Raw genomic sequence first — 26,674 nt, forward strand, 5'->3', positions numbered from 1 at the left:
TGCGTTGTTCCAGAAACTGACGAGCACCCTGGTCCGCCACAGCGCATGCGGACACTTGGGGTGCCGGGAGGCTCCGGGGACACTGGCGTGCCAGGTGCAGAGGCGCACAGGTGGGCACAGGCACAAAGTGGTTCTCCCTCAGTCACTTTTTTCTTTACACCAGTAACTCTCAAGCCTGGAGGACTTGTAAAAACACAGACTACTTTTCTGATTCGGAAGGTGTGGGGAGGGGCCGAGAAAGGGCATTTCTGACAAGTTCTCAGCAGCTGGTGCTGCTGGTACAGACCACGGCTGCGAACCACAGCATTGAGATCAAGCGGCTGGATGAAACGGAGTCTGTTATTCTTCAGGAGCACTAATCTGTTCCATGTGGAATGTCCAGACTCTGATCCAGATGGGTTTCATTTACAGCTGTCTGGACTCTGCCAAATCCTTGCCAGGATGCCTGTTTTGAAGCAATTAATGATCCCCTTGCTTCAGTGCAATCTATTGCCTAGTGATATCTGGCATCATCACCATTAGCAGCATCCACCAGGGAATGCAACTGGGATTCTGGAGCTTCCTGTGGAAAAGTACTCTTCCTCTGCAAAAACAGTAGTCTCTCTTATTTCTCTCCTTAGCTTGTAAGGGAGACAGCTTTACTGTAGCATTTATAGGCAGCATTCCAGTGCAGAGGAGTCTGAGGCTTTTAAACATTAGGAACCAGAAGTACAGAACTTATTTAAATATTCATTAGGCAAATTTTAATAACTTTCTTTAAAATAAAAAAAACCAAATGAAAAACCAAATATGTTGATGGTACTTACTAATTTTTTTCCCACTGAAACAACCATGGGTTTGTCACTCTATGAAAATATGAAAACACCGTTCTATAAGAAAACCAATTTTATGCTTTTGAATGTCAAGATGCATAACTAACTACTTGCTAAGGTAGATTTTTTCAAGTTCTTGAATTTTATTTTGTCTCCTGGAAAGAGCTTTTCAATTGTTAGTGGCAATATAAATTAAACAGTCTAATATCTTTCCCTTGTATCACTAAATGGAATATTAAGTCTGGACATTTTCTTATTAGTTTGTATTTCTGACATTTTCCATTTCAGACTCTTATATTAAACAATTCACAAAGGTTTCCTGAAAAGCTGTTGAAATTGCTTATCTTTGCATCCTCGTACTGATCTGCCCAAAGAAGAACTCTGGACAGATGTAAGGCTGGGCTGCTGGGCAAGGCTGAGGCCTGGGTGTGGCTTGCTCAGCATCGGTATTCACAGGAGAGCTGGCCTTGGATTCCTAAAGTCCAGGAGGGGGCAGGCAAGGGGAAGGACTCTAGGGTCCAGGGCCTTCTGATTCCCGCTTTACTTGAGAACTGAGAGACACAAGGGTGTTAGGATGCCGAGGATGGAGATACACAATCAGTTAACCCTGAGGCTGCTTCTGCTTGAATTCTGATTGTCAAGGATCAGAGCAAAGCTATTTAACAAACACCTAGGGTAGAAGTTCAGTAGCTACTTGCTGTCTGAATGGGAACTTTGGTGAAAGTAAAGGAGCCCAAGGTACAATCCACAAAGATGACTGCTGTAGCAGTGTCTCAACATTACATTTGAAAGCGCTACAGTTGAAGACTAAACTTTTCCTCCCTTGTGAGCAGCATACCCAAAGCATGAGCTGCTGCTGGGAGCATCTTGAGCTCTTTTTGGCTCCCAAATGACTGCCCAGAGAATACTTTTTAACAAAGTACACTGTTGTTTGGGGACTCTTTTTTTATCAGGTGACATTTTAGAAGTCAGCATACCATCACAGTCATTCTGATTCACTACCAGAACACAGTGGTCCCAAACACCTGCTGTGTGGTCATGAAACAGCCAGACCTCAATCAAACGCCCGAAGTTGGTGTCCTCAATTTCCCATGTCAGCGTGGGCTTAGCGTCTGGGAAAGCCAGACACAGGTGCATGGCTAGAAAGAAGGCAAGGACTGTATGAGATCTGAGGGCCCAAAGACCCAAGTTGCCATCTGTCCTCCGACACTTACTAGTGCAGGTTAAGGAAACTCTTTTAAGTCTCAGGTTCTTTTTTTAAGGAAACGGATAATGATACATATCTTCTAGGTTATTCTAAGGATCAAATGAAATACTACATAGAAAGTGCTTGGCATAGTGCTTGGCCCAGAGAGAAACTTTTATTATAAATTGGTAGCTGTTGCTACTGTTAAAGGCAGGCTGGTGAAAAGAGTAGAGAAAGGAATAAGAGAGAGCCAGAAATGTCCAGAACAAGCAAATCCTTGAGAGAAAGTAGATTAATGCTTGTCGGTGGGAGAGGGGAATTGGAAGTATTTGCTACTCAGCACAGGGTTTCTTTTCGGGGGTGATGAAAATGTCAAATTAGGTAGCAGTGGTTTACATCACCTTATGAATATACTAAAAGCCATTAAAGGTTATACTTGAAATGGTGAGTTTTATGGTATATGAATTATATCTTATATGTATATCATGGTGTATGAATTATATATCTCAAACCAGACGTGGTTTATTTTTTTTAAATTGCGATATAATTCACATTCTGTACATCTGGAAAATCTGGTTACCCGAAACAACCCATTCCCTGCCCACGGGGGCCCACCAGTGTGCCAACGGGTTATGCGACAGGAAGAGCCCTGAACCAGGAGCCGAGGCCTCACAGTCCTAACATCTAAGACCAAGCCGGCCAATTCCTCCCTTGAAAGAAAAGCAGACCCAGGCCTACAGAGCGGAGGAGATTGTCCCCAGGTGGCTGAGGTGGGGCTAAGCTCCAGGGCTCAGCAACTTCACAGAGCTCCTCAGCTATTCAGCCCTCACAGGCAGGAAGACGTGAGGGTTAATGGAGGTCGACGGCGGCTTTTCCTCAGTAATTGTGTGGGGAGGGCAGAGCTCTTGTCTGGAATGGCAGCTGGCATTCTGTGTTTCTGTTTATTGCAGTTTATCCCAAGCAGTCATTTCCATTCACCTTTTAAAAAAACATGAGGCACAGCTGTGGCTTCACTTTAAATATTGCTCCTTCCAGCCTTTTAATTTTTTCACGGGCTCCTCCCTAATCTTTCACTGTAATTGGATGCACAGCACTGGAGACAGCACCGCGGAGAAACAAAGCGAGTCGAGCCGGCTTTGCCGTCCTCCGACCACGCGCAGCCCTGTCCGCAGCTCCTTCAGCTGCGCAAAGAAGCCTGAGGACAGAAGGCACACCCAGCTGCCCCATGTCCGCTCTGCTCTGGCACAAAGTGGGAGCCAGTTTCTGTCGTCTTCTGCTAAATTTTCTTGATTTCCTTTCTCTCTCCATCAGTGTAAGTTGGATCTTGCCCCAGCCCCGAGATGGCACAGGCTGCACGTTTTCTAGGTCAACTCTGGCTATCTGAATCTTCTTCCAGGCCACAGCAATTCCACATCAGCTTATTTGCTTGTGTGCCTCCCCATGTGGCAATGCCAGGGACACAGAAGGGCTCTTGGTGAGCCATGGCAAAAGGAATTAGGACGTGGACCGGCATGCTGTGTGCTGCTGTGGTCCTGGAGGCCATCACTGTGTGGGTCTTGACCAGAAGGTCAGAGGTCGCTCAGAGCTAGGCAGGGCAATAATGGACTGAACACACACATCTGGGATTCTGTCCAGGTGCAGGCTTTCCTTCCGAAAAACGAACATCTGTTTCCTGTTCAGTACAGTTTTATTACTATTACTGAACAAACCAGAGATCCTTAATGAATCATCTTCTTACCATCAGGACCTTCCCCAAGGAAAGGAACAGAGGCATATGCTCTTTTCCTTCCTTTGCCTCAGTGGAATCTAATTTTAGTCACTGGAAGGCGACCTTTGCCCCTGAAGGCTGTCTGCCTGACTTTAAAACAACCCTGTAAAATAATCCCTACACACATGTGGCATTTATTAGTGTGACTGGTATAGGAAATTCTAGTGTCCCTAGGCAGGAGTATACCAATTTTCCAATTATTTTTGACAACTTGCCTCAAAGCATTAGGAGGTAGAAGAAGAAATTATTAAAACTTAAATTTTTACTTATGTTTCAAACATTTTGTTTAAAAAATATCTATTTGTGTATATTTTGTATACACACATATTTTTACCATACCATATGAATAAAATATATGTATATTAGAGGCATGGGCTCAAAAACATTTTACTGATGGATGCAAGATCAAAAGAGCCTGAGGACCACTGCTTTATAGAGTCTAATTAAATTTTCTACTTAGTCAACTGAACAGCAAAACCATTAGAGGAAAAAACTTGGAAAAGGAAGGTTTTAATTAGGAAAAGCTATTTTTATACTAGTAATAGTTTCCCCATTCTTTACATCTTATATGCCCTGTTTTACTAGAAGTTTTCAGTGAAATGATCAACAGTATTTTTTAGCATAATGAAGTTTTCATAGTAACCATGGTATGCATAGATTTGAAATCACTTCGCCTGAGAAAGGCAGTTAAACAGCTGAAATGACAAGAGAAGGGCTCTCACGTTTAGGATCCAGACACTCTGCACTGATCTCTGAGCATCCTACACATCTAGGAGTTCCACCTAGTGGTTTCTGGAACTAACCTATCAGATACTCTTTCTCCTGAAATCACACATGGCACTCTATTGTCTTAGTTAGATGACGGATTGCACAACGTAACTCTCTTTGGTTGTTGACATTTTAAAGCTACTTGAGCCTCATGTGTTTGTCACTTCAGTCAGCGCTGTACTGGGGGCAGGCTTATCACTGCGCGCTCACTCTGGACATCTGCGCTCTCTCAGTTTCTAAGTAGGCTAAAACTACACTGGTCATGAATTTTTTTGTTGTTGTTACTGCAGGAGCAATGGTATGTCTTTCATTTTTCCTATACTTTTCTGAGAAACACTTTGACAAAAGGAAATAGTGGCCAGTCCTTCGGCACTGAAAATAGAGATGGAATGAGAAGCACGCACTTACTCTTCAGGGCTGGGTAAGGGACTGATCACAGAGTGTCTCGGCCTCTGCCGCACACCCGCCTCTGGCAGAGGGACAGCTGAGAAGTGTCAGGGTCTCAGGGCTCTGCGCACTTGTCACCTGGGGCACCCACTCCCTTCCTGGGGACCACAAGGGAAGAGAGAGACCCCCAGGGCAGCATGGCAGGCCGTGCAGACCTCTTCTACATTTTTTAAATTTCAGCGTCTTGAGAGAGAACATAAACTAATGTGAACTCCTCTAAGAAGTAAAGAATATACTTAAAATATCCCACACACTCACACACAATTATGTACATAAGACAGAAAATGCCATCTTTTACATTATTATACTTAAAGATCTAAGATGACAGAAGCTTTTTCTGGATTTCACTCTGGGGGAAAAAGTTAATGACATTTGATCAAATAAAAACTTTAGCAGCAAATTTTACTGTTTTAGGAGGCTGTACTACTATATTTGCCTCTCAGGGAAAAGAGGTCTCACTTTCCAGGTCCATGAGAAGGGCTCTTATTCTTCATATGTGTAGTGTTGTGATCTTGTGATACTTGACTTGTGGAAAATAGTAAGGAGAAAGGACAGTGTGTGTTTAACCTTCTGTGGACAGACAAGCATATACTTGTAGCTTAATTTCATGACCTCACCCATACAACTACAGCTATTTTTACTTGGGCCTGTTATTACCAGATAAAACATTCCAAAAATATGTCTACCAACTTTCAAAAGAAAAGGCAGGCAATGAATTAGCAGATACTGTATCTAAAACTCCATACTTGCTTAGTAAAGTTTTCTACTTTTCATTGTTAAAAAAAGTCAAACTCAGAAAGATAGGTTAAACATTCTAGTTATTATTTACTGTAGGTGAACTGTCAACATATGTCAATGATTTAAAAAAAAATGATTCTTTTACATAAAATGCCTAGCAACTAAATGCATAATATGTTTTTCAACTTCAGAATAACAACACGTGTATGCCAGTTATTGCTATAATATATTAATATGAGCTGGGAAAAGCAGAAGGAAGAGCTTTCTCAGCTTAATGCATTCTTTTCTGTGCATTTAGCTTGCCTGAATATATTGTGGCAATGGCCTCTGAGTGTGGAATTTGGCCATTCCTCAAGGGTGATTTTTCTCTGAGTTAGAAAAATGGTTCAATTGTTTACAAACAAAAGAGCTCTCCCCCCACTTACCTTTTTATAATTCCCCTCCATATCCAATGGGGATTCTTGACTGATGATGTCATCCATTCCATCACTGTCCAAATTCATCCTTCAACTCTCAGAGTTTCATTTAAGAAATAACCTCCCATGAATTCTGATACGCTGACGAGCCAAGTGCCCAGTACCCTGCTTACTGCTCGTGCTGACTTGGAGAGCCAGCTAAGAGGCTGTGCCTGGCTGTGCATGTCCTTGTCCCTGGTCTGTCCAGAGACACCGCCCTGCCTGGCCTCCCTGTGCTCTGCCAGTGTGGGGCAGCTGCTCTTCTCCAAGGCTCACTCTGCCCCGACACTCGGCTTGTTGAGTGTCCAGCCTTCCCACCGTCTGCTGTCACCTTCCCCTCGATGACCCGGCCTGGATTCCTCTCCACTGCACCTTTCCTACCCCTGTCAAGGAGAAGCTGATTCAACCCCCTAACTCCCTGGCTCAGGGCTGAGTGTGGATAGAGCCCTGTGAGGAAACCAGCAACCTTACTTGAACCAGAGTAGTGTGGGGGATAAAAATAGATGCAAAAATCCAGCCTTGCAGACTTCAGTAGTGTGTTAAAAGCTGGGTTCCCATGACAAAATAAAAACAGTATAATTTAAAGGCTAACCTGTAAGACCAATGTTTGCTTTTTTTCTTTTTCCCATAACCAATAATTTCTTAAAATCAGATGAAAAAGTCTCATCTTCTGGTAGCAGCCCCAGCACAGGAGGAAGTTTATTTCTAACACAGAGAAGGACCCCTCTGCCCTGGGATCAGTCCTTTGTTCTATTAATATAGGCAGGAGAAAAAGAACCATCAACTTTTCTTTAAAATTCAGCCACTGGTGGGCTTTTTCACAAAAGAGGATGTTTCTTTCTGTTGCTTTCTCTACCCTTTTCTCTTGGCTTTTGGTTTTGCTTACTGGCTTTCCATACAGAGAAGGGAAGGCCCACAGCTGGCGGATGTTTTCCTGCAAGAATCAGACAAACAGAAGGGCACACACAGACACACACTCTTCATTTTTGAACTACCACTGCCATAAACTAAAAATTACTCACTACTTGTTAATTTAAAAAAAGTTACTGTTTTCAGAAGAAATGGATGAAAGAAGAATTCAGAGGCCTAGGCTCCATTTAGCAAACCATCTTGTGCTCGGACCTGTTCTGACAGAAAGCAGCAGATGGGCTGGTCAATGCATTTTCCAGCAGGAATTTCTGACCAGCCTCTGTGCTGCTAAGAACAGAATTCTAAGGTGAAAATGCCATTCAGGGGAGTCTTTTGGCACCTGAACCTCTGCTGACATGTCCACATTCAGTTGTCTGCTTCTTTCTTTTTACAAATTTTTTAAAAGTTCAATGTGTAGAAGCTTTGTGGCATAAACATGTCTCAATGTAGTTTACCTCAGCCCTGCTTCTACAAGGCACATACGCTCCTCTGCAGTCCCTGGCCCAAACCCACACCCTCCCCTGACTCCCTTCATTGCCCCCCTCAGTTCCCAGGAGAATGACTTGTGCATTTGCCAGACAGTATATGACAAGCTGTCCCTCATGAGCCACACCTGCCTTTGGGCAAGGTGTCTCCCTGGTAGACAGCTCTCTTGTCTTTGTTTCCTCCAGACCCCAAGAGTTTCACTCCAGAAAAGGGTCCCACTATATGCACGCAAGAAACCCAGAATACCTTCTGGGCCTGTGAGGCAATGCTGGGCACTCAGGGCTGCCCCAGTGTGGGGGTTCCCAATATCAAAGGGTTCTCCAAAACTAATGGAGAAAACCAAGTATGCCTTATTTGGAAGGACTGTGTGTATAGTAAATCCTTCCAAAGGAGGTTAGCTATGCATCTTATTACATGACATATATTAACATCATAATGATAGCTCCCCATTACTGAGGGGTCACTCTGTGCCAGGCACTTTACACATGCCTCTTACCTATGTCTTTAATCTGCACAGTGGTTATTAACTGCCTCTGGAGTAGATATTATTATAATTGCATTTTACAGCTGAATGAGAGCCCAGTGAAGTTAGATAACTTGCCCAAGGAGTGGCAGCTTTGAACTGGGGCCCTCTGCTTCTGTGGCCCACATTCTAAATGGGCATGCTAGACTGCCTCCCATGAGCTGCCTCAGAAACAACTGCACACAATAATCAAGCATAGCTTTTAAAAATCAGGGTTTACTACAGAAAGAATTCTGGTAGCCCTCACATAACAATATCACGTACTGAAACGTTTTACAAATTGCATGTCTGGAACACCCAGCATGTATCGCCACTGTCCCCTGCCAATTAGACCCCCAAGAGATGAAACAAAAAGTCCTTCACTGATGGTCATGACCTGACACTCTGTACAGCGAATTCTCCTTTCTGGTTCTCCACGGTGCTCTTAGCGCCACTGTGGCTTCCTTCCAACAGCTGTTGTGGCTTCAGGCCTTATCTAAGGGGGCAGGGATTTGTGCTGTTTCATCTTGTTTTCCCCAAACATCTAGACACTGCCTCACACACGTAAGTGGACAATGAAGGGCTGTTGAATAAATACATGGGCAGGGGAGAAATGTACATGTTGCTTAACATGTTTCCTCTAAATGCTGTCCACTGGAGGAAACACTGATAGTTCAGATTAGTGCTTTCCAACCTACATCTTCTGAGGATACCACATTATGTTCGAAAGGTAAAAATGGGTCTGCTGGGGTTGAAGGAGGGGTTTACCACAAATTTCAGGAATTTCAGTCTCTTACCTATGTTATCATCCTAATCCAGTTAACTATTTATAATCAAGAGAAAACATGGGTGACATTATAAAAATTTGGAGATTATAAGACTCAGTGAGATACATAAAACTATAAGCCTAGTTACTAACATCTTTTTAATTTTAACAGCATGAGCTTAAATATATAGTTAGAATGACTGAAATCTATTAACTATGTGTTTGTGTGTGTATATATATTTATACACATATATGCACATATATACACACACATATATATGCACATATATTGATAACAGATTCTCTCTTGGAGAAGGACATCTCAAAATCCAAGATGGAACTTTCCCAGCCAAACATCAGCAACAAGGACTAGTATTAACAGATAGTAAAGACCATCCCTTTCTTCTAGCCCCTGCCTTTTCTTGTCACGAGTAGATCTCAAGGAAGTACTATGTAGGGACAGGTGGTAGAGCATCTCCTGAAGGAGCTGTAGCACTGCTATCTGGATGACTTATACCAGCTTAAAATAGCTGAAATTTTCCTATCTGGTGGACTGATCTTTGGTGATTTCTAGAGTTTTGTGATGCAAGGGTGTGTCCTCTGGTCAGAGCATCTGTATCATCTGTGGGCTTATAGGAAATGCAAGCTCTCAGCTCCCACCCCAGACCTACTCAATCAGAAACTGTACTTTTAAAAGAGCTCTAGGATTTTTGTATGCATGTTACATTTTAGAAGCACAGTTTAGATCTTGAAAAAATTTATTATAAGCCATTATCCTTCTTTCATATTTCCTGGCTGGTGGCAAAGACCCTGACTTCAGATGCTGGGGAGCAACACTGTAATTAATTTACCCTCGAGGAGGTCCAGGTGAATACAGCAAAGGACAAAACCCAACAAAAGAGCACCTTGGAACACCTGAGCTGAGTACAGTGTCTGGTGGCTTTGCAGCAGCTCTGCTAACAAGGGGATAACAGCCACCCATATCCTTCCTATAGAGAATTTTCTCTGGCTTCAGAATTTTTTGCTGCCTTCTCTAAAATGAACCATGCTGGCAGAACATGAGCCCAAATACTAATGCTTTCCTTTAGAAAACACCCCCATAGCTACTTATCATCCCTGAGGTTAGGAGGGTCTCCTCTCACTCCCTGCCTTGAAATTCAAGGACTAGAATGGAGAGCTTCGTTTCCTGTCAAGCCATGATCTGAACGGCAAGATGTGTTGGTCATGTGAGCTAATGCTTTTAAATGATCATTATCGGCCACTGGTGGAAATTACTGACTCTGAAAACACTAACCACATTACTGGGAAATCACTTACATATTGTCAAAAGATTTTCCTATTCATAGATGGAAAGCCTTGTACATCCTGATTAACCCTTCAGCATCCCACTGCTGGCCCTTCAGCCTTAACATCCAAATTCCATGTGCTATCCACACTAATACCTGATTTATAATCTCTTTTCAGGTGAACTATTTAATTTTCTTCTGTTCCTCTAAATTTGCTTTGCTTTTCAGTTAAGATATTCTGATGGCTAGATAAGCCATGAAAATGTGCAGGCGATTTTTAAGTGGACTTTTTAGAGTAGGTTCAAAAAACTGAAATAAATCAGGGTGGAAGAGGTGAAGTGTTGGGAGCAGACAAGAAAACCTGATGACCTCAGACCTAGATCTTTCTGTGAAACTGAAAACCTGAGTACAGGAAAGTCAACTGTGGTCCCTTTGATGGCCATGCCCCAGCTTTCAGGTGGGACCAGGATTAATGCTCTCATTATGTTTCTCTGTGTTCTTAGCATTCTTTCCTCATTAATGGCTCTCCTATGCTGAATGTCACGAGGCCTTTCTGATGTTTTCCTCTGAATTCAAGCAGTTTTGTCAAAGTACTTACCCTCAGAGTACTTAGGTGGTAGTTGTGATGTTTCTCTATAGTGCATAGGGGAATCCTAAATACACCAAAGTTTCAAATTTTCCCTTGGTATAGAGGATAAAAATAAATAATAGGATATGGCTCTACTGGGATATGTCTCTATTAATGTTGAGTTCTACATGTGAAGTTGTGATTAGTTACCCAAGATTGTGTGTGTGTGTGTGCGTGGATGTGGGGTTTCTACTCCAAAAATCAAGGATGCGCTTACTGTACCATAGAGATGTTCCTTCCTATCCCCCTTCCACACCCCCTTGCCAAGAGAAAATACTCGATGTTTGGCTTAAAATCTGTGCTGCACATGTACTTCTTAAAATCACGTGATGTCTGAATCATGATGTTTGAGGCCCCAAGTGCTACTTTAAATAGGAATGATGTGCTTGTACTAAATTTCTATTTTAGATCAGGCCTATAATGAAGCTCTGTTAAAATTATTTTTTTCTTCATTTGGGCACCTATTACTGAGTTGCTTTTGTGGTAAAACATATGAAACAGATTTTCAGATATCTTGGCTAAAAGTAAGCACAAATGATTTTGTCTTCAGAATTCTTATTTTTTTAAGCTGATAGATTTGTACCACATCCTCAGAGAAAGACAACCATATATTAGCCAAGCAAAACAATTGGAAGACAAAGTATTCTTCAACACTATTAACCATGGGAAAAATTTTTCCTGATCAGAAAAAAAAAAATCTATAGATTATGACAGAAATTGTTTCACTGAACTTATATTTAAAAGCCTATATCAAATAGTGCACAAAAATGCTCTGATATTCCCTTTTCCACTAGGTCAATATATTTTTCCCTGCTGTAGATGAAACCAGGCTTAATTTGGGCAGAATCTTAAATTAACTCAAATTTGATATCTTGTTTTCTCATTTACAGGAAGAAGGGGTTGGGAAAGGAGCCTTCACTTGGCCTGGTGTCAAAAGGGACAGAATTATTTCCTTTCTTTTGTTAACCATTAAATAACCCACTAGAATCCAGGCATGTTTACCACTTTCTCCAGCAAGAATTTAAAAAATATCTTGAGGTACTACTTAAATTGATATACTCCCTAGTTTTATCATTGGAAACCGATATAGAGCATCTTTATGTCCTGTGCATGACACTTCAATTGGGCTGAAATATTTTGCCTGACTTGGTGTTTCAGGAGGCAGTAAAATTATCACTGTGTGATAAAAAGATTAAAACTTTGCAAAATTCAATATATGAAGAAAGGCAGCTTGGGGATGAGTTCTTGCCTCAACTGACCATAGGTGTTTCGGAAAAATGCTTGGGATAGGCCATGGGGCCCACCCTTGGAAAATCTCTGGCTGAAAGAAAAGTAGGTATGGGGCAAGTGCTTGATGCATTGCCTCTGGGAAGGCTGGGATGTCTGTCTCATTTAATTTGTTTCTTGCCCTAGGTCCCCCATTTTGGCACATGGAGTGTTTGAAATGCTAGCAAGAGGCTCATAAATCAGATACGAAGGGTACTGGGGTCAGCTTCACCAACTCCCTGTTGCATTTCACGACCTGAGCTTCTCTCTGGAGTCAAGATGGGAAATCCTGCTCCTAGGGACTTAGAACAGCACCACATGCAGAAAACAGAATTCAGTATAACATTTACGGAACACATGCTCTGTGTTGAGGGCAGGAAATTAAAATAAGACTCTTGTTTTCAAGAAGCCTGCTTGCTGTCTAATAGGGTAGACAGACAAGTCACTAGCTATAAATGGGTTCGAACAGGATTAAAAACAAAGTGCACTGAGAAGGAGAAGTTTGGACTGAAGGACAAGAGGGGAAGGTTTCCCAAGAATGGTGGCATCTGAGCCTTGAAAGCTGCACTTAGTGGCAGAAGGAAGAAGCAGGTGGTGTGTGGGTGGGAGCCATCCCAGGGTGAGGCACAACAGCAAAGCCAAACAACTTACTGTGGTGTGGGGGTGGGAGTACAGGGTTTGCAGGGCAGCGTGTGTCCACCCAGGGTTTAGATCATGATTAGGCCTTGAATATCATGCAAAGCAGCCTGGAATTCATCTCAAGGAAAACGGGGGAGTGTTAGAGATTCCTACTGTCTTCATTAAAACTACAAGTATGTTGAAGAGTCCCTTTACACTCCTGAGGGAAGAAGGTGAGAGCCACTCACACACGGTTCTCCTAGTTTCCTTCATTTCTCCATTTTTACAGGAGCTGAGAACATGAGGGCATGATCTGTATTTGAGGTGGTCAGAAGGGAATTTAAGCAATGGAAAGAAAGGGACAAAAGCATGCCATTGTTTTTATATACACACTGATCCCCACAACCAACTGCAGGGAAAGAGAAGAAAATATTTGGGAATTTTTAAGCAAAATGGACCCTTTGACCTAAATGTGTGCTTTCGAGTTAACAATATTTGAAAGCTTTCTATCAGAGACCGTTCAGAAGAATCTGGCCTTCTGAAGGCTGCCAGGTCTGAAGCTGCGGCCTCCGTTCTTTCCTGAAGAGATTGGCTTCTGTCCAAGACTGGAAAATGGAGGTCGACAGCTCTCTCTTTTAAGACGGCTACAACCAAAAATGACAACACGTGGCTCGGTAACCTCCTCACTAATGGGAAGCCTGGGAGGGAGACGAACCCCAAGATGACGACACTGTGAGAACCCTTAAAAACAAAATAACCACAAAAAATTCTGCCTGAGAATGTACCTCTGATCAGCCCCTCCTTGGATTAACTTGTTCAAATCACAATGCCTCCAAACACCTCAGAGGTTTCCAAGCCTTTGGTCACAGTGAAACTTGTTAAAACAATCACCTTGTTGGAAAAGCAATATAGGAGAATCAATTCTACTTCCATATATTTGCAACAAATAATCAGAAAATGAAGTGATGCATGGTTTCCCTGCACTTCTTTACAATCTTCACCAAGCCCCTGGAGTGCATCAAAAGGAGGTGGCTCTTAATTCATGGAAACTGGCTTGTTTACGTAGAAAGGTGGCTTCTATCAGGGAACTGCCAACTCTCATGGCAGGATGTTAACTTGGAAAAAATCCCATTCCAGAGATGAGAAAATCAACAAGAAAGAAAGGGCTACTCTGAATCACAGACAATGAAAACTGCAAATTATTGGTGGTGGAGGAGGTGGAGGCATGGAGTAAGACTGAAAGTCATTCCGGTGGCTAAAAGGGTAAGAAACCACTATGCTATCATATGTTTACGAAGCCTTTCTCCTCATTTAATATGTAGTAGGTATACCCATCCATATTACTTGAGAGCTTGTTCTAAGCACTGGGAAAGCCGTGATACAAATATAAAAATCTCTGACCTCAGGGAGCTACATGGAGGGAGGGAGGCAGAAAATAGACAAATAAGTAAAGTATGTATTTTGATAGATGGTGATGAGTGCCAAGTATAAATATAAATGAGAGCATTATAATAGAAATCCTGGGCTAGAATCAGGGAGCTGGAAATTGTCAAAGTCCATAAAAGGCCTTCCTAAGAATGTGACCTTTGAGCACCGACCTGAAGAAGTAAGAGGGTAAGCCGTAGGGGTTACTGACAGGAAAACACAGCTTGTCCTTTCGGCTGAATTTGAATTTCAGGTAAACAGGGAACAATATGTTAGTATAAGCATGTCCAACAGTGCAGATCATTTGATAAATCTGGCAACCCTACACGGGGGTATCTCAGGGAAGCACAAACCAGGCAGAGAGGACAAAAGGGGACAGCGAGAGCAGGGCCAGGCCAGCATGGCGGGAGGGAGGGATCAGAAGGGGGAGCGTGGGCGAGGAGACAGGGAGGAATGAGGCGCAAGCTGCTGTCAGGTTCTGTGGGCCCCAGGAGGACACAGGTTTTTACCCTGAGGAGAATTTTGAGATTGGTGACATACTCTGACTTAGGTTTTAAAAGATCATTCTGGATACAGTGTTGAAAAAAGACGACAGAAGAGGGACAAGGGCCGGAGCAGGACTGGTCAGGCGGCCATTACTGCTCTGATGATGATGATGATGATGGTGATGATAACAACAGTAACTGTTATGTATAGAATATACATACATACATATACACCAAACTGTGGATCTGCTCTGGGGGTAGGAGTGGCCCCGGGAGGTTCATTTATGGCTCTCCATTAAGAAACCTTGCTAAACATTTATGGAAGGAAAGGCATCAGTCCTACAAATAAATGCTATCTACTAAGTAGAAATGCTAACCTAAGAAATTTGCTTTACCCATTGCATTTTCATCCTTAAAAATAAGTAAGCCCTTATCCAAAAAAGGAGAAGTTTCTGAAAAACATCAAACTGTCTATATCACCAGTGACTATAATTACTTGGCAAATCAAGACAAGGACTTAGAGAAACTGCCCTTTCTGAATCCAATCACATGTGGTAGCAGGCAGGTTCTAAGACTAAGGCTTCTAAGTTGTATCGAAACATTCAAGGTTAATGTTTCTGTTTTTACTGACTGATGAATAAAGAGACAGCACATGAAGCATATTCCCTTCTGAATAAGGGAACTAATACGAAGGTAGCTGTACTACAAAACCCGATGGGGATGCAGAATCTATTGACTATTATTATCTGCCCAACACACTTAATTTTATTGTGAAAATAAGCAATAAATACTTCAGAACTATTAAACATGCAATGACAGTGTTATGTGATACAATTTATATAAAATAAAGTTAGTTTGTATACCTTTGTAAGCAGTAGGCTTTAAAAAACACCTCCTCTCCCAATGAAATTGGTCATATTTGACCAGTTTTGACCTCTAGAACCAGTGATTTCATGTTCAACCTAATGAGCAGATATAGGTAATAATCTTATAGTAGCTTGCTTTTCAAAAATTAAATTACATACCTTCTCTGAAAAGAGAGGAAAAATTATTTTATTAGAGTAATTTAATCACCTGGCACCATGCCACAAGTGGGCTGGGCTCTCCACAGATGTTTGAATTCTCCCCTCCCCAACTGTATTATGTGTAGATGAAGTTTTGGTTGTTCCCTCAGTATGTTAACCCCTTTCTCCTGAGAATTCCTGTGAAGCACAAATCTGCTTGTGTAGGACCTGTGGACCTAAATGTACTAAAATGAAAATACTATAAAACAAGCCCACAATTACAAAATTCCAAATACTGAGCAGAGAAAAGAAATGTATAAATGTATGTTATAGACACACTTAGCTGAGAAGCCACTGCTCTGTCTTGCACACATTTACTGCTTACTGTGAAACCTGACCTTATGAGAAACACGTGCTTGTCTCAGGTAACCTGCCTCACACAAGGCAGAGGCATTGTTAAGCTGAAGAATTGGTCTCTTAGAGCTTCTAAACTCGGCCAGTTGAGAAATATCCCAATACTAACCATCCAGGACTTGGACTAACCACGCCTGCTGCTGCAAAGAGCAATTTCTCTGAGAACATTCTCATCTGCTTAAAATGAGGGTACTTTCAACATTGCCTCAAACTGGCCTTTTGAATCTAAGTGTTTAATTCAAAACTCCAGATAGCAAATTAGTGCACAGATGAAAACATATTACTAAAAAAATTTCTCTTTGGAGTTTTGGATATGTCTTGGTACCTTAATTCTTATTTACTAATCATTTAAAACAACATACTAGTAAAAATAAGTTATGAAAGGCAAGTGCAACTTCAAACGTCAAGCGCATGCTGGCTGATTTTTGAAAATCTCTCAGATCATCAATTATTACCTCCTATTTACATAACTTCCTTAAAGACAATCCTAAAAATTGGGTGTGAAACAACTCACATCTTTTGCAATGAGCAAAAATCATATTTTTCCATGTTATCTATGGGAAATTCCAACCAGATTCTCCTTTTCTGAAGCCCCTTAAAATTCAGTTTTAGTTCAAAGCAGTTCCTCTTATTTGCAGACATAGAGAATGTGCAAAAGCACAGATCACCTCAGTGGATTTCACATATGCTTAAAGGCCAAGGAAGCAGTGTTTTCTGCCCCATTACTCCCCAGAAAACCTAATTACAATTCAGATACTGTATGCGACGAAGGCCAGGCGTGCAGGAAGGCAAAATCCCTTGAAAATCCGGAAAGAGGCAACCTGCTGCTTTGGAAGAGGAAGGCCTCCTCTCCCAAAGGATGCCGGCCTCACAACCAGGCTTTCAGTCTTACCTGATACGAGCAGTTCTCCTGATGTACCATCTCAGTGCATCCTAGGGCACAGACCCCAAAGCAGGACTGCTCAGCGAGGCTGAGGGGAAGCGCGGCGCATCCGCGGGCGGAGAGAACGCGCCGGGAAGGCAGGGGCTCCCCGCAGATTAAAATGGATGCTCTTTGGCTGATCAACCTGCGCAGTGGCTCTGCCTGAGCCGGGAAGCGCGCAGCTAGCCGAGCTGCTCTCCTCGGAAACCAGCAGCGAGACTTACAAACATGGAGCTAGGACTGGGCTGGGGGAGGGGGCGCGCTCATCACTGGCACAATCAGCCAATTATATTATAGGCACAAAGAAAAGGATCAGTCTGGGGCTGGTGTGACCTTCTGGTGCTTTATGAAGGCAGTTAACTGATGTGGAAACATTCTAGTCCTCATTAAAGGGAAAAAGGCCAGCGAGGGAGAAGTAGAGACAGACACAAATCAATGTTGCAAACAGTTGAACATTTCTAACCTCCAGCATCATCCTTCCTGCCCACAGATGCTGCCTGCATGGTGTTTATAAAAAGAGGCCTTAAGGATCATTTCAGAACTTTTAACATGTGAAAGGGAAAATCATCCATTCTGAATATGGACACTGAAGGATGTTTTCTGTGTTGAGTTTCTGAAGTGTTTGTTACAACTAAAAGGAAGGTCTTCAGTCTTATGAAATATTTTGTAATTCTTTTGATTCCCCACTTACTTTTGGCTCTTAGCTGCTTTTTAAGTCAAACAAAAATAGGATGATGTAATAATTCCTATAATTTTTTTAAGGAGACAGTTTATTAAAGTATTAAAGTCAGTGTAATTAATTCATTTCATGAAAAAGAATTCAACTGCAAGTTTTTTTTGAAAGCAAGGCTTTGTGTGAATACACACACACACACACACACACACACACATATAATATATATATTTATTCCATGCTGTGACTTGAATTTATAGGCACCTCCAACATAGCACTTGTAATCCTAGAAACAGACCATTCTACCTAAGAGGCAGTAACAGAAAGAATGGACTTTCAGATAGTAATAAAAGAAATACAAGTTGAACCATACTTGTTTCTGGGAAAAACAGGATTTCTGAAAAAAAAAAAAAAATTTCTGAAATGCTTCAGGGCCATTCTAAGATTTTAGGTTATATGAAAAGAAACAATGAGGCCTGTAAATTCTTAAGGGTAATTTAGTGACAGAAAATTAAGAAAATAACACAATGAAATAAAATTTTATCCATATCCTCAGTTGCCATAGGCAATTCATTTTGTTGTTCCTTGATAAAATTACCTTGAACACATACATGGTACTCAACAAAAACCTGACTGGATTTAAATCATCAAATTTTTTAAAAGTACAATGGGAATGTTATTTCTGAGCTATTTTTATCTATCATCTGTCACCTTCTCAAAACTAATAACTGCACTGTCTTCATTATGCTACTGATAGAGAAAAACCAGTACTTTTTGCCTGAGTAATGAAATCAACATGTTTGGCACGTTTTCGTATCAAGCTCTATCTTAAGCAATGGTGAGAGTTTGTGTCAGGAATATTTGGTGATATGTTTTTAGTTTTATAACATCTCTGTTGCTTGGAAAGAGAAAAACTTTTATAAATGTTCCTAATTTTTGCTCTTTGAGATCCCAGCAGGGGAAGAGTTTGCTACCCTGAGTTCAACTCCAGTAACACAGTGACATACACAGCTTCATCTCCTAGTCAGGGGAATGAGAAGTGGCAGGGATGCCCAACTGATGATCATGTACCCGGCAGAGCTCACAGCCCTCCTCCCTGGAATATGGGGGAAGGTCAGGCCACGTAACACCCACAGGAGTTTTGAGGCCTGTTCGTTGGCACATGGCACAATGAAAGCTTGACGAATGAAACAGAAGCCTGAGCTAGATCTTTTACCTTCTTAAATAATAGGATGGAGAGAAGAGTAGAAGCTTTTCAGGGAAAGGAAATAATATGCAACACATCACAAACTCCAGTCCTCCCTATTGAGCAATCCAGAGACTTTTGTGTAGAGTGCCTTGTTATACAACCACCTAGATGAAGGTTCTGGAATCTCAAGTATGTACAAGAAAAAGTAGGCCAAATAATAGTTCTTTTGCAAGGTAGCAAATAAGATGGAATGGAAATCTTATACTTAATATAGAAGACAAACCCCCAACTTCCCAACACAGAACAGCTTTAACTTCAAAGGCTGTCAAAACTTTACTCAAGTTACTACTTTGGCAATCTATGACCTTAAGACTCAGGAACATGCTTTCAAGCAGTACAAGGCCTAAAAAGCCACTTCCTGGACTCCATTCTCTTCTGAAAAACTGAAAGCTTTGGGATAGATCACATAGCTCCTAAAGACATTTCTCATGTGTTAAAAAAAAAAAAAGCCTAAACATGATCCCACTCTTCACAGTTGCTGTTCCATAAATAGTGGAAGTGACTCAGAGGTGGCTCTTGGGAGAACAGATTTCTGACAATTGTATCCCAAATCCTGTCAAAAAACCATCTCAAGAGGTATAAACAAGATTAAAAAAAAAGAAATATATCAGGCAAGCTTCCCTTTATAGTCATTCATTGGAAAGGGCTTTGTGTTACAATTTAAGTTGTGATTTGTTAGTACAAAAGACTTTAAACAGAAACCAGCTGTTCCAAGAACATTTAAACTAGAATAACTTTCCAAACTTCAGTAACATTTGTTATTTTTGGACTAAAAAATACTGACTAACTGTTTAAGTACAGTCTATATAGCATAGAGATTCTTTTTCTTCTCAGGTCTTCACAACTTCCCTTCCCATTAAAATTGTTGGGTTTAAGATTTAGCCAGGACCTCAGGAGACACACTGGTATTTTCCAGGTATGGAAACTGAGGCATGAGAAAGCTACACAACCACAACAACACAAACAAAAAGTCTCCAACAACCACAACAAAAAGTCACTTAGAGGAAGAAGAAAAAAAAATCTAGATTTTCTAGGTTCCTACCTTCTGAGTGTGCTCATATAAAACAATGCTAAATGGGGGCCCACTAGATATGGAGAAATAATTCCCCAGTGACTGAGACAATGAACGCTGGCCTTGAAATCACAATCTATCCTAAAGTAAGAGCCAGGTTGCAATGTGATCCCACCTAAATCTGAATCCAAGGTATGTTTTAAAGGAAGAAAAATTAAAGTAGTCCCTGATTAAGCTAATGTTCAGCCACCAGGCAAGCTATTGTTATCTTCAAATCCAGAAAAATATTTTTTCAATTGTGGCAATTAATAGCAACAGAATGGTTTATTTTTTTATGGACAGTCTATGTAGTGATAAAAAATCACATGTGCAGGTCATCTGAGCATACTGTTTCAAAAGTGAATTACTGGGGTTAAGGAATGACCTAGAAGGGGCACAGAGAACTTTCCAGCACAAGCAGTATGACTTGATTAAGGGTTTGGCTTACACAGGTATATATGTTTGTTAAAGCTCACTGAATAATATATTTAAGATTTGTACATTTCATTGTGAGAAGAATTTGCTTCAAAAGAACAAAAGATCTGGTTAACGAATTTCAAACTGTAGTTAATGATATGCGGGCTGAAATATTTAGAGGGAGGCTTTACTGATGTCTGTAACTTTGAAATGCATCAAAATGCATGAGATGAACTGATGGATGGACAGAGGGATGGTTTGATGGAAAGCTGTGACAAAGCAAGTTTAGTAAACCATTAATTGTAGAATCTGGATGGTGCATAAATGGCTATTCATAGAAAAGCTTTTCAGTTTGAAAATATAATGAAATGCTGGGAAAAAAATGAAATTATTGGGGTTGATGAAGATGAGCAGGGAAGTCATCATCTTCAGTAATAACTTTTAAGCTTTTCCTTAGGAATTTGGGGAAAGCACGCAGATATTTTATATAACTTTAAATTGTGCTTCTTTACAGAGCAATGGAAGAAAAGGAATTGTGAGGAGAATTAATCCTGTCCACATCAGGATCTTTGAATGACCCAACCAAAGACGAACACATCTGGTGACACCTGTGACATCGAACCTTAGAAAATGGCTTTACAGTTTACAAAGTACTTTCCCCAACATCTCCCTCAATTCTTACAACCTCATAGTTGAGCTAAATTCAAAAAGAAGTGTTTCTGCCCTCAAGGAGTTTGGTGAGAGAAACACAGCAGCGTACAAATGACTGTATAGTCATGAGTAAAGTGCCTGCAAAGAGATTTTGTCACTGGGAATTCTGAAGCTGAAGAGAATCTGTAGCCAGTGCTACCAGGAGGCTTGTTCATTTTGGTCATTCACTTCTTGAATGTCCATATTTTCTATTTCTAGATTAATGTGAATTTCCTTAGCACTTGGGGTGTTGGTCGTTGTACTCGGTGCTATATTACTCGGCATCTGAAATAGTACCTGTCATATAACAGACTCTCCATTAATGTTTTTTAAGTGAATGAAATATTATGATCTTCAGAAAGTCATCTCATTTTCCCTTGGCCTTGTTAGAGTAGGCAGTTGGACAGACACGAGCAGGAGGGGAGAAAGGGGGACGGCAGGCCGCCCGGTCTGTGCGCGGAGACCACCCCGTCTCCCTCAGACGGAGCCTTCTGCAGCTCAGAACAAACGGATAAGCAAAAGATATGGGTCACTGGGACTTGCCCAGTTTTAGAGCATGTGTGCTTAAGGAAAACCTTGTCTACTAAGGACCCTGAGACCATTATAATGTCACTATAATGCCATTTACGTTGCAGTTTTGGCCCCACTGTGGGTTTCTGCTAGGCGCTCATGGGAAAATGATGAACACAAACTTGAGCACAGAGGCTCAAGGAGAGGAACCAAGACAGATGCAGAGGGTGGTGTGAGAATGAAAAAATGGGAGGGAGGAAAGAGACACAATGTAAGACCCAGCGGGCTCTACCCACCCCAGGGGCAGCCTGGTCCTCTGTCTTTGGAGCATACTTTCCTTTCTCGCCTCGCTAAATAAAATACCCTTTGCATCTTTCTCTCTGTAGGGTCTCTTGACTGAATTCTTTCCTTCAGGAAGACAAGAACCAAGGAATTCACAATCCCCCACCTGGTAAGCCTCAGTTTCCTCATGTACAAGCTGAGGATTTTAATTCCTTTATTTACTGCATTGATGACAGGAAGAAGTGAGAATAATGTGTAAAACAGCTCTTAGGTACTAAGGAAGGGAACAGAAACGGTTCTTCCCTGCTTCTAATTAAAGGCAAATAACCATAGTCCAAGGCCCAAAAGATGGAGGTGATAGTGGAAATGGAAATGAAAAGAAAGAAATGTGCACTGCACAAGGCACTGTGACAAGGAACTGATGGCACCCTAGCCAGTGATCCGACATGGGAGAGTGAAGAGCAGGAATCCTCGGAGACCACGGCCGAGCAGCTCGGAGAGCACCGCTGGAGTAAGACTGGTGCTGTGAAAAGGAACAAGGATGCCAGAGGGAGGAACTGACCCTGGGGATTGGGTTGCGGTCATGAGGTCTTTTATCTTTTACCATGAAGTTCCGAGTTGAAGGTGCAGGAGGCCAATGGGCTCAAGAAAGAAGACAAGCCAATGGATAGAATTTGGGGGTCTTTTGTAGGAAGAAGTTAGTTGAAATGTAGAAATGGGTTAGATTAAGGGAGAGAGTGTAAAGAAAGAGAAACGAAGACATCACTGTGGTAAGCAGACCGACGTCCTCCAATATCTACACCCTGATCCTCACCTAGGAAAGGGGAATTAAGACGGCTAATCAGAGGACTTGGGACGGGGGGATTAGCCTGGTAGAAGGCAGGATACACAGGTAAATGGAATGTAATCACAGAAGTCCTTGTAAGATAAACCAAGGCGCCATAGAGAAAGAATCAGAGAGATGGTGGAGTGAGAAAGACCCGGCCCCGTGTTGTTGACTTTGAAGACAGAGGAGGGAATTACAAGCCAAGGAATGTGAGAGGCCCCTAGAATATGGAAAAATGAGGAAAGGGATTTCTCTAGGGTCCCAGAAGGAGTATAGCCCTGTTGACATCTTAATTTTAGTCCAGTGAGACTCATTATGACTTCTGACCTCCAGAATTTTAAGAATAAATTAGTACTGATGTAAGTCACTAAGTTTGTGGTATTTCTTACAGCAGCAATGGAAAACTACAATAATCACTTCAGGTGGAAGCCCACATTTAGAGGGCAAGAGAAAGCAAAGGGAGTGTGGTCAGCATGAGAGGACAATGAAAATCAATATATCGAGGGATCAGGGAAGTGGGGGGCTGCCAGCTCCGTGCTTCAAATACTTTTCTGCAGGGAAGCAGAAAATAGGTTCGAAGGCAAACAACCAAAAGTCATTAGTTTTGACTGTTTTTAAGTCCTTAGTTACCCCTGAGAGAGTAACTTCAGTGGTAGTGTGTTAGTGGGGGGAAACCAGGTTATAAAAGCAGTTATGCTGAGGGACTGAGTAGAGAGCAGTTTGTAAGGAAGTTTGTTGATGAGCCAGAGCATTAGGGAGGAAGGGTGGATGTGTAATAGAAGCAGAGCAGCCGTGGCTGTGGCTAATTGTTAACATAAGGCAGATCTGACATATATGGGGCAGCAGACAAGGGGCAAGGAAGAAGAGAGACACTGACGAGGGTGGACGGAAAGTAACCGAAAGGGTCAGGGCCTGGAGAGGCAGGCCAGGGGCACATGACGGCTCTTCATCTGCATCTGAAGATATGGTGAGTAAAGTTACAAAGCAATGTTAAGAAGGAAGGAGGTTGTAGTGGAGATGGGAAGGGAGCACAGGTGGGTGAGGGTCCTTGATGGGGTCCTTAAAGGGGAAGCAGGTGGACAGGGCCCTGAGGACAGGGAGGCTGGCTAGAGTGGGATTGGAGAAGCTGGACCAGTCATGTGGGAAAGCTTTTGTAGGGGGCGTTGCTATATTGCTCATAAACAGTCAATAAATGCCATAGAAAAACAAGAAAGATAAATAGGATAGATGAAACTTTTAAGATGTGAAAGAATAGATAACAAATATTGGTAGCTTATCAGACATATGTGAGATGACCATGAGTAAGTAAATAAAGGAAGAATCCATGACATGTGGTAAGTATCACTAAGTAAGTAACCAGAATGTGTCAGACCTGGATCAAGCATGTGTATGCAAGCACAGAAAGGGGTGGAAAGACTAAAGAAGCACCTAATATTCATAACACACTAAAAAACCTGAGGCACTCGATATTCATTAGATTGCACACTGACTGCCCCTTGGTGACACCAATTCTGGCCGGATGTGTCCTCTGCCCAAGAAATGCAAATATAATCTATAGCTGCTCATGAGGTGACGGGAAGCCACAGGGACCTGCCCCCATGTCTCTGATAAGGCAGAGCTGCTTGTCACTAGCGGACACTTTCTGTCTACTTGGGCCTCCAGTCTCACACCTCAACTCTGGTTCATAAGCATCAGCACAGAAGGAGGCAGAAAGGCTGGACACACAAACACTGCATGACCTGAGGTTCGTTCAGGTGGTACAGCCCAATACCATATCCTAAGTATGTCAGCTCATCCCCTCTCATTCCGTTGCTTCCTAAGATGCATTTTAAATGGAGTCAGGGAACTATGATTTGAGGATCTTCATTTGGTCTATGGCTCTGGGACAGTGCCTGGTAATGGACTTGGAAGGCATTACTGCTTGATGGTCACGTACCACGTGACAGAGAGGTTGCTTGGTGTAGGGATATTCCCATAACTTCTTCCCACATATTCTGAGGCCCAGAAATGAGGGTGAAAGAAAAATGAAAATTGGTTATAATTTTTTATCCTTTTAACTATAAATAAGAACTTTACCTAAGACTCTTATAAATTCTGTAAACCAATTTATGCAGAAGTTTTGACTGTTCTGACCCTGGATATACTTCTGCTTATTATTTCAGATATTAAAAAATGTTTCTCAAGCAAATTATTAGTGTGAATCAATGGTTGTATGGTTGTCATTTTTTTAAAGAATCAGCTTTAGACTGAAAATACGCAAAAGTGTCTTTAATCAACACAAAATTATTGTTACTTCAAATTTTTAATCTTTATCTATTATATTCTTCAGTGAGAATGAGGATGTTTTGTTATACCCAAACATTTGAATATAGAATTTATAGATATCAGATACAGTCTTATTTCAGCAATATTTTTAATTTAGTTATTCTGTTTGATTGTGTCACATCAAGAGAATCCTGTTTGACAGAGAATAAGTGATTTGAAATGGTAACAGTCCTTTTTATAGCTTATCGAGTAACCTCTGGATGTTCTTCATTAAACGTATCCAGTAGCTTGGAAGCAAAGCAGTAAGAAATTTATTTCAAGATTGATCTACTAACACTATATGGCAATTGCTCATATTTCTTATAATAAACAAAATAAGAAAAGATAGAGTACCCAAGCTTACAATAGGTCATCTATCTAGAACCAGACCTGCTCATTTGAAATACTGGGCATTCACTTCTCATTGCACAGTCCAGCTCCTAGGCTTGCTGAGACAAGTGTGCCAGGTGTGATTGACCCTACCCCGGCACTGAACTGCGCAGGGCCCCTTGGGTACCTCAGATCATTTTTCCTGTTTGGATGTGCACAGCCATGAATTTTCAGCAAGAGCAGTACAGGGCTACCACCTTCATGGTCAATGACATGTTCACAAAACTCATTTGCAAGTTCAATTTTGAGGACTGCAAAAGACTACTGAACCTGGAAGGATAAATTAAGACACTGATATAAAAAAAAGGGGGTGGGGTGGGAGGACAAATACTTGGCATAGGTGTGAGGACATGAATCGCTACAATTTGGGTTGAAATGTTATACTCTTCTTGCCACAACTTGACAGGACAATTTTTCTCCAAAAGCCCAAAGTCTCACCAACATTGTATCTATATTAGGAATAATTGTCACATCTCAGAAGTCTTTAATTTCCAACTTGTTTTTTTTGGGTCTGGGGATGAGGTTTTTACCAGCTCACAGAACAGGTGTAAATAAGCCTCTAAAACACCTCCTGCAGCTCTGGGTTCTGCAGACACAGTTTGAAATCCGATGCACCAGGCAGAGCCATAGCGGGCAGTTCCCTCTCCCTCTCGAATAATGAGACGGTTTGTATTTCAATAGAATCTGCCAAAGGGCTTGTTTATTGGACACAGTCCTAATCCTCTCCCCATAGAATTTTCTGGCCAACATTGACTGAAACTCATACACTGGAGAAAAATAGTAACTGACTCATAGATAAATTTGGGTGACATCCACATGGTTTCATCCGAAATTATGTCAATGTTTAAGGACCATTTCTTTTAGTCTCCGTTCCCCAGCCTTTGGAGTCAGAGCGGTGGCAGAGAAAGTGAAAGGTAGTAAAATCCTGCCAAGGCTAACACAAGACTTTCCAAATACAAAAAAGGGTAGTCGTGTAAGAGTGTACAAGCCAGAACTAGCACAAAGTGTGTGTGTGTGTGTGTAGGGGAGGTAGTAGAGATCACACTTCCCCTTCGTACCTCCTAGTTTTTCAGTAGTCCAGATAGCTTTACCTACCAATATGAGTGCATTTAGCTAAAGTAATACATGGACTCTGGGATTTAAAGCCAAGTTAACAAAGTTAGGGAATGGGCCTGACCCTCATCTTGAAGAAAGGTGACCTCTAGTGGATAAATGTGTTTTTCAACCAGTTCAAACTATGACTATAATTAGAAAACAAATATAATTTTTATAAGTATGTCCACTGTTTTATTGATATCTCAATAATACTTTTAATACCAATTCTAAATATAAATATATAAGTCTTCAGTTACATTATTAAAAGAGCATAAAAGTTACACTAATCCTAATACATCTAA

At 41.5% G+C, this 26,674-nt stretch overlaps 1 protein-coding gene across 4 annotated transcripts in view; it reads right to left on the reverse strand.

Annotated features, from left to right (window-relative positions):
- The window catches only part of SCHIP1 (schwannomin interacting protein 1), a 146,358-nt gene that overhangs the window by 31,632 nt on the left and 88,052 nt on the right, over positions 1-26,674 (reverse strand). The window contains exon 1 of one of the 4 annotated variants that reach the window (XM_036997898.2): positions 16,856-17,135. The exons of 2 other annotated variants lie outside the window; for them this stretch is intronic. In XM_036997898.2, the coding sequence (XP_036853793.1) occupies positions 16,856-16,885 (30 nt within the window). In that variant the 5' untranslated portion in view covers positions 16,886-17,135. Of the gene's footprint in view, positions 1-6,144; positions 6,570-16,855; positions 17,136-26,674 lie in introns of those variants that run through there. One more of the 4 variants, XM_036997897.2, reaches the window with a different exon arrangement.

This window comes from Manis javanica, chromosome 3 (assembly GCF_040802235.1).
Source record: "Manis javanica isolate MJ-LG chromosome 3, MJ_LKY, whole genome shotgun sequence".
In the NCBI taxonomy this organism is placed as follows: Eukaryota; Metazoa; Chordata; class Mammalia; order Pholidota; family Manidae; genus Manis; species Manis javanica.